This window comes from Dipteris shenzhenensis, chromosome 31, assembly GCF_047967505.1.
Source record: "Dipteris shenzhenensis isolate YYH24624 ecotype China chromosome 31, Dip_SZ_1.0, whole genome shotgun sequence".
In the NCBI taxonomy this organism is placed as follows: Eukaryota; Viridiplantae; Streptophyta; class Polypodiopsida; order Gleicheniales; family Dipteridaceae; genus Dipteris; species Dipteris shenzhenensis.
In genome coordinates, this window is record NC_141626.1 from 29,398,818 (window position 1) to 29,407,561 (window position 8,744).

General features: G+C 42.6%; 1 protein-coding gene across 5 annotated transcripts; it reads right to left on the reverse strand.

Moving 5' to 3' along the window:
* Positions 1-331: 331 nt before the first annotated feature.
* Positions 332-6,926, reverse strand: LOC147881310 (uncharacterized). Of its 5 annotated transcripts, none has more exons than XM_087402446.1 (7): positions 6,428-6,513; positions 6,088-6,238; positions 2,996-3,189; positions 2,098-2,174; positions 1,971-1,996; positions 1,479-1,842; positions 332-1,337 (listed from the first exon to the last, which is right to left on the reverse strand). In XM_087402446.1, the coding sequence occupies exons 2-7, from the start codon at positions 6,119-6,121 to the stop codon at positions 752-754; spliced, it is 1,281 nt and encodes a 426-aa protein (XP_087258572.1). In that variant the 5' UTR covers positions 6,122-6,238; positions 6,428-6,513; the 3' UTR covers positions 332-751. The 5 variants fall into 5 exon arrangements, with proteins under 5 accessions (XP_087258572.1, XP_087258574.1, XP_087258571.1 ...); XM_087402448.1 differs by having other exon boundaries at positions 2,996-3,670; positions 6,428-6,512; XM_087402445.1 differs by lacking the exon at positions 6,088-6,238 and having other exon boundaries at positions 1,479-1,824; positions 6,428-6,926.
* Positions 6,927-8,744: the final 1,818 nt, after the last annotated feature.

Genomic DNA, 8,744 nt, shown 5'->3' on the forward strand with positions numbered 1-8,744 from the left:
CAACTTGTAAGACATATTCCTCCCCTTGTACCATAAACCTCTAATGGACAAACAGAAACGCAAACAATTAACAGCTATCTGCGAAGCTGCAACTTGTAGAACACATTCCCCCTGTACTATATATCTCTAATGGACATTAATCATTATATCATATCATATATCACCTCCTCTCTCTGCGAAGCTGCAACTTGTAGAACACATTCCCCCTGTACTATATATCTCTAATGGACATTAATCATTATATCATATCATGTATCACCTCCTCTCTCTCTCTCTCTCTCTCTCTCTCCCCCCCCCCAAGTGGCTAGCTATTATGCTATCTTCACCATGTTTCAGTGCCCGCTCTCACATGCACATATCTGCACACCACCACAAACTTCAGCAACCATTTATACAAAGGTCTTTGTTCTGAGATTTTGGAGAACTCTGGAGCTGCAGGCTCGCTCAGTCATCACAACAATAGCATGCATAAGTTAAAATTTGAAATGTCGCCCCATTGGATATTCCATGTGTCAGAACCAGAATAGTAGTAGTAATTGCAAGCTATCTTGCACCATAACATTAACTTCCCAGGCATAGTGACAAACAATTTACCTCTGCAACACCAAATAATAAGGTGATAATCCTCTGTTTTCAGTGTCCAAACCAATCGGTTGGTTCTCTGCATAACTTTTTGACAATTCAGAGAAATAATTTCTTCAGAAAGGATCCAGAATCTTAATCCATTGCTTCAAATCAATTGGCTATATAACTATCTTGAGCGATCAAAGGGTGCTGGAGGCTGAAAAGACCGCATATCAACTTCAGGATCCAACATGAAGGAAGACGGGAATACCTGAAAACGATGTCCTTGAAACTGAGTAAAATGTCCTTGAGGATCTCTTAAGCCAGCTTGTGTTGATCTATCTGACCCAAAATTGTTTCGCAAGCCATACAAACCAGACAATGGTGGTGGTGCCCACCTTTGCACCTCTGGTTCTGGAGGACACAGCCAAAAACCAGATGATCCTTCCCACCTCCATTGTGAGAAATCTGTGTGTTCGCTGTGTCCGGTCTCCTGTACTCCATCATGTACTGTAGATACACCAGAAAAACCCCAAGGCAGCAGCTCCGGCGACATCAGGCCATCTGGAGCATAGTGAACAGGCTGTCCAGCTGGTATTTGACTCGTGCCTGAAACCCTTCCTCTGTGGCTATCAGAAACACTGAAAGGAGAATGACTGGAGGCTGTATGATTAGATCCTCCCCATACACGCATATTGTTGTTCTGAGCATGAGGTAAGATGTTAGGTGAACTTGTGGTATTTGTCACCAAATCAACAGGCCTTTCAAAGAAACTGCCACAAAATCCATGATTATTACCTGCTCCATCTCATTCAAAACCTTAAATAATGAACCCCCCTCCCCCACCCCCTTTTGTCCACCAATAAAAACGAGGATAGAGTAACACCAATAAAAATGTTATGATAGGTAAATACCGATTTCCCTCGAACTGCAGGTGAAAGGAGTTTTCTGTTGTTCGTGGACTGTTGGCATCTGATTGAGGCCATCTCGGTCTATCATGCAGGACAGTGCCTCCCAAAGGGCCACCACCATTCAGGGGTATCAAAGGAGTTGAAGCAGGTTGAGCCCAATGCCCTGGAGGATGAGAGACCCGCTGTCCACCAACACGATCTTGCATAGCAGTAGCTCCACGATGTGCACTCAAAGGGACATCAGACATCGCCTCTACATGTCTAGATAAACTTGGATCTTCCCTTTGACGATTCAAATCAACACCACCCGTGCTCTCACCAATAAGCACATCCACAATCAGGTCCGCATCTGCATAGTTCAGAGAAGCTAAAACCATCTTAATATTATAATAGTTCAGAGAAGCCATTGGCCAAAAGCAACGATTTTAAATGATAATAAGAAAAAACAAATGCACTTCCTTAATCCAGATAGAACAATTGTTTAAGAGTACCCACATGAAGTTGGAGGAAGATCGTTCTCTCTGAAAACAATAAAGTTGGTATCAGCTTTCAGAAAGTGGCAATAATCTAAAAGACAAGGGAAATACATTAAACCAGCCCCCATGTGGAATAAGGGATTCACCCGAGAGACACCCCGAGAGACACTGAAAACTGTGCATACGAGCTTTCATAAGGACACCACTGCTGATGCCCAAAATGCTGCCAGTTGACAGAAAATGCCCACGTTTTGTTAAGCTCAATGCAGAAACAAGAATCATACATTAAACAGGATGGCTGTGACTACAAGCAAAGGGGCAGCATGGAATAATTCACCCATGTAGAAATCTTTATGACTAGAAATAGCATGAAAATGCTACTGCTCCAAAAACTTTAGGGGACTCAACACAGTGACAGATGCCATCTTGTTTTATATTAGTTCTACCATTTGAAAAATATCAAATTCTATGGAGTTCTAAAAAGGCTTCTGAACTTGCCATCTGTATTCTAGCATCCAAATTTTATACTCCGACGTAACACAAAAATGAACAAAATCATTGCATCAAGGAACCAAAAAAGCACAACTTTCAACATCGAGAAAGCTCTGACAAATACAAGTCCATAAACAAACTTGCAAGAACTTACCATGAAATCATGAGGGAAAAAGAGCTCTCACCCTAGACTAGTAAGCTGAAAATGTTAAAACCTGTTACAGAGAGCAGATTCAGCCTTGTAAAAAGGCTTCTGAAACAAGTGGCGTGGAGAGAGAACCAAACTTGCAAGAACTTACCATAAAATCATGAGGGAAAAAGAGCTCTCACCCTAGACTAGTTAGCTCAAAATGTTAAAACCTATTACAGAGAGCAGATTCAGCCTTGTAAAAAGGCTTCTGAAACAAATGGTGTGCATTTTCGATACTCGAGATTCAGATTAGGCACCGGCTAATAGATTCAGTCGAACCAGAAAACCAAAGACATGAACATCCAACAATGTCACAAGAGTAACAGAAATAAAAGACAAATTAAGCTTATAAGAAATCTTGCCATCAAATCATGAGGGAAAAGAAGCTCCGAGACTCCAGCATACAGAGCATACTCGTCCTCAATAATCATGTCCTCCATCATAAATTCATGCTGCTGATGACAACCATTTGCATATAGCCACTGACCATCCTCAACACGTCTGCAGTTTGGACACTGCATTGTTCCCTTAGCATTGAATGCAGAGCCAATACAGTCTGCCAAAGACATGCCCAATAAACACAAACCATGAGAACAAATGTGCACCGAATTCGCAATTAAAAAGAACCTTTTTGTATCTGAATTCAAAGTGTTCTTTAAAACCTTGTTTCGATCTTTCAACTGTCAACAGCGTGCAGTTTCAACATAAGTAGCTTCATAACACAAGTAAGTAATAGATAAAGTATAAAATTATTGAAAAACAAGGCTGAAAAGAAAAGAGAGAGAGAGACACACTCAGACAGCCACATGCATGGACAACCACTTATGTACAAACCCTCTTTCACATGCGTAAACAGAGAAACCAGGTTGTATTTTCACAGTTGCAACTTCATAAGCTGGACTATGTAAAAGAAGCTTCCCAACACTAAAACTGAAGTGAATCGAACATAATCAGCACACAGCACGGAGCTATATCCGCGCTCAATAAGGTCCCACTGACAGGGAGTCGAGGTTGAGTGCTCCAAACTGCTCTCCAAGCTGCTTCAAGGTAGAAAAGAGGAGTTAGAGGGACAGTGCTACTTGAGTTGGTAAGAGTGCTGATTATAGCATACTCCTGTGATCTCAGAATAGCATGTGTGATTATTCAAGGTACTGTTGCAACTGTACACATGATTATGGGACTGTTCTATACACGTGGCAGTCCAATATAAAAGTACAATATGAATGCAGGATAATGCCATGTGGTAAACATGCACATGCTTTAGTTTAACACTCTGTCTCTAGTACCCTAGAGCTCACTTTATAACATAAATTAGTATTCTAGAGTTATCTACAGACTACTGAATAAGCTGTCTTTGACAAGAATAGCTACTAATGTTCCACTATTTGTAAGCCTCTATTTTGACATTGGACATAGGTTAGACTTGCATATAGTAAGGCACAAACAAGGAGCAGCTTGCACCTGCAAACGCAGCCAAAACAGCAGCATTATGGCTATGCAGGATCATAGCAGCAGATGACAAAAACGTGTCACAAAGGTAGAGTTGAGCAAAACTTGGTTAACATCGACCATTGACCGCCAACCAGGCACAGACTTGCTGAAGGGGGGGCCCTATAGAGAAGCCCCAACAGGCCCTCATCCCTCATTCTCACATGAAATTTCAGTCTCTCTGGAAGAGTGTGAGAGACCTGTCTAAGAGCAGTGTTGTAGGTGTAGTATTTGAGCAGCCTTGATAGCTTGGAGCCTCTATAGCCATGCGTCTTCATGATGGGGATATTCTCTAGCACTGTGTATATGCACTCTGTCTCTAGTACCCTAGAGCTCACTTTATAACATAAATTAGTATTCTAGAGTTATCTACAGACTACTGAATAAGCTGTCTTTGACAAGAATAGCTACTAATGTTCCACTATTTGTAAGCCTCTATTTTGACATTGGACATAGGTTAGACTTGCATATAGTAAGGCACAAACAAGGAGCAGCTTGCACCTGCAAACGCAGCCAAAACAGCAGCATTATGGCTATGCAGGATCATAGCAGCAGATGACAAAACGTGTCACAAAGGTAGAGTTGAGTAAAACTTGGTTAACATCGACCATTGACCGCCAACCAGGCACAGACTTGCTGAAGGGGGGGCCCTATAGAGAAGCCCCAACAGGCCCTCATCCCTCATTCTCACATGAAATTTCAGTCTCTCTGGAAGAGTGTGAGAGACCTGTCTAAGAGCAGTGTTGTAGGTGTAGTATTTGAGCAGCCTTGATAGCTTGGAGCCTCTATAGCCATGCGTCTTCATGATGGGGATATTCTCTAGCACTGTATATGCAGTTGTATAGAGTTAGTATCTCTCAATAACCTGGGAAGGGAAGGCAGGATCTCTGAATCCTAAAAGAATCTGAACGAGATTGCAAACTCATCTCGCCATCCTTGGAAAAAGGGGAACTGCTGGATAGTGGGATCAAGAGCTCTAGCAACTGGATGACACTGATAACGTTAAACTGTTAATGTGAAATTTGAGGAATTGAAGGCCTTTCAATGTGTCCTTCCTCGACATAGAAGAGTCAGGGCAGCTGGTGGGGAAGAATGGGAAAGCCAAAAAGTCAAGCAGTAGCACCCCAAAGCTCTCCCCCAACCACCAATGAAGATTCTCTCATGAAAAGTCAAGAGGTCTAAGTGATAGGGCTTCAAAAGGAGTGCAAAGTCGACCTGGTCTGCCTATAAGAGGCCAAAATTAGAGCAATCAGCCAAAAATTTGATGTCCAGGCCTGGGACAATAATACAAGCTGTATTTCCATGGATAGGGCTAAAAGGGTGTTGCTATCTGCTGGAATGAGTAAAAAATCACCCCTTTCCTTGAGGTTTAACTTGGAAGGCAAGGCAACTAAAGTTAGTGTCAGAACTGAGGGGGTACACTTATCGGTTGCTGACATTATGCCCGAGCCATTTTCTGGCATAGTCTTAGCACATCCCTCTTGACGCAGAAGTATGGGGATTTTAAAGTTATTGAGTCCTGTACAAGGTGATGAACCTAAAGAGTGGAACAATCTCTTGAAACTCTAAAACTTTAGGATCCCCAGAATACAACAAGCAGATACGTAGGAGGAGAATAATGGTGTATTGAGATGCTACTCTTCCAGGGTAGAAGGTTAAGTCCTCAGCCATTCTGAGAACCAGCTTAAGTGATATATTATTTTCTGAAACCATGTCATCACCTTTGTCGAAGTGTACCTTATCCCTACAAACAGAAATTTAGATCTCATTCTAGACACACAAAAACAATTCTAACAAAATTTTAAGAGTGGCTGGATTGCAGATGTGAAACAAATAGCTGCTGTTCTAAAATATCTGCCATCTGTCTGCAAAATCGTCACTTATTTGCTCACTAACCCTCCATGCTGATGTGGCAGCAATACTGAAAAGTCTTTGAATAAGCTCTCCAATTGTGTATGTCACTCACCAATTTGAAATATAGTATGTGATATCTGCAACATAACATAAGATATAACTCGCGAGAGTATAGCCTATCAATGATCAATGCTGCTTATTGTAGGTCCTAGCATCTGTTACAAGGTATTGGATCAACTCTCTACTCAATTGAGGGAGAAACACTGAAAGGCAATACGCAAGTGGTTAGAACCATTCTTAGTAGCTGATGTATATCGAATATAGGATGAACAGAGCGAGACTTACATAATAACTGTGATGCAAACCTTCAATGTTTACTCTGCTGCTCAAAGTGCAAAATATCTTGCAGAATCGGAGGGGGGGGAAATGTAAAGCAGGAAACAGATACGCACCCAAATGGAAACGATGCCCGCACGCCAGCTTCGCGACGGATCTATCGCCCGCATCATTAACAACTTCTAAGCATACAGAGCATAAAGCGGGTCCTTGACCCAACACTAACTTGTGCTTGTTCGGATTGGATACCGACATCTCTGCGTTCGAGCCTTGTAGATGCTACTGACGTCCTGCGTTTCCCGAATTTCAGTCAAGCGGCAAGCGGACTAAAGAGACCCAATAAGCATTTACTATTCCCCAAACTTCTCTGACACTCTTTCTGAGTCGAACAACTCTGCTTCCCGACGGACCCTGGATCAAACTTGCCAAGGATCGAGTGGTTCAAGCAGGTGATGCGCAGGCAGCATCACCAAATGAGCTTGAAAATCAAGCTTTTGGGCAGAAAGGAGAATGACCCAACACGAAAAAGGTTGGCTTCTTCCTGGTCTCAAGTCTTTGCTTAGATCTCTGTGCCCACGGCCACCCACCATTATGTTATTTTCTTCTAATCACACCACAAAATAGATAGTTAACGAGACAATTCAATGTCCATTGGTGCCCCTTTAAAGCCCCTCCCCATGCACCCGAGGACCATGGATCCCTCACCTCGAAATCGCTGCTTGCTGAAAATGGCGGTAGCTACCTTAATTTAGGCCACCTCGGGTGCCACTAGCATGCCAGTTTTTCCTCACCGGCTTTGCCCACTAGGCCTTAGACCGGCAAGAGGAGGTGGTTTTCACCGGCCGGGGCCATGCATTCATGGAAGGACCTCTCGAAATGGGAGTTTTTCGGCGTCAAGGGGTGCCCCTGGACTGGACGATCATCTCTAGCTGGCTAGCTTTCAATATGGTGTGGCTGGCTATTAGATCACTGCATGGGGACTCTGTATTTCTCATGATCAATCAAAGCTGATGCATGGGGATGAAGGCACCATCTCATCTTAACTCGATCTTTTTCACCCTCCTAAGGGACTATAGGGAGATTTGTTCCAAAGGGCCTTCCATGTTTTTTAGTTTGTATTTGGTTAAGGTGACTTTCTTAAAGAAGTCATTACGATAGGTAGCCTAGAGGGAAGTTTTCCTTTTGTGAACCTTCATTAAGCCATGTGTCACAATTGTAAGTCCTTGATCTTTGAACAATTAGATGCTCTCCTAATAAAAGCTCGGTGGAAATAATAAAGGCTAGGTGGAAAGCACTCATCTCTCTCTCTCTCTCTCTCTCTCTCTCTCTCTCTCTCTCTCTCTCTTCATATGTCCGCATTTCAAGAGTAGTATGGCTTTTGTGGTTGTTGGGAATTGTAGAGTGTACCTTACGAATTCTAATTTGATTTGCCATGTTAAGCTACAAGGCCTTGCGGAAACATGTGGTTTGCCAAACATAATGGTCTTCTTTATATATGGTTGGAAAGATTTCCCAGCAAATTTTTGAATCCTCAAGGGAGATCTTCTTTTGATTCATTACATTAGCATAGGTCGATTTGTTGTTCAAATATTTAAACAAAAGCATCTGCAGATTGAGATTGATAGGGAAAAGAGTGTGTCAGATCCCTTCATCTTTCAAATAGAGGGATGATGATAGGAAGAGATAAGCCCTTGAAAGTCGCAGTTGGCTGCAAAGAGATGTAAACTTGCAGTGTTGCGAGTCCGAAAAAGGGATGATGATAGGAAGAGATAAGCTCCTGAAAGTTGTAGTCGGCTGCACAAAAAGTCAGAAAAGCATAAAGTCATAGTGTGCGATGTTCTTGATGAAGAGGACAAAATGATGGGGCGAGATGAAAGATGACATGGAGCTAAGGAGTCACTTCACGACAATTAGAAGTCCATGGATACAATCATTGAGGAGACAAGCATTGATGAAGGCTATGACGAAGATAGCAAAGATCGCCAACAAGGTCACGGTCATGTAGAGGACGGCGGTCACGCTTGGGAAAATGAAGAAAGAGCAGCAGAATAAGCTAGAGAGAAGGCCTTAAGATGCAACACAATGAAGGCATGGTGGATGAGCACAAAGGAAGTGGTTGAGGCACTTGCGAGCTTGCATGGAAAGTGTGTGAAGACTATGATAAGCATAGGCCTTGTATAGTGTATGCTGCTTCAATCCCCCTTGCAGCTGCCAAACGATTGCCTAGCATGGCCTTCTACATCGCTCAATTGCTTGCCATGGCATTCTGCATCGATGAATTTGCAAGTTAAAACCTCTTTCCTAGTCCCTTGATCTTATCTTTGCCATCTTGAGTCTAGATTCTCGTTGCATTTATGACAATCGTGTAGCCACATAAAAATAGACTTGCTTGTCGATTCAGCGTTAATTAGTAGCTGAATAGTTGCATTGAGC

Excerpts from the sequence above, each read along its gene's own strand:
- LOC147881310 (XM_087402444.1), bottom strand. The coding sequence starts at position 6,566 with ATGTCGGTATCCAATCCGAACAAGCACAAGTTAGTGTTGGGTCAAGGA. Across the intron at positions 3,190-6,427 it reads CGGGCATCGTTTCCATTTGG|ACTGTATTGGCTCTGCATTC; the intron begins GTGCGTATCTGT and ends TGTCTTTGGCAG. Across the intron at positions 1,997-2,097 it reads TCTCTCGGGGTGTCTCTCGG|AGAGAACGATCTTCCTCCAA; the intron begins GTGAATCCCTTA and ends TATTGTTTTCAG.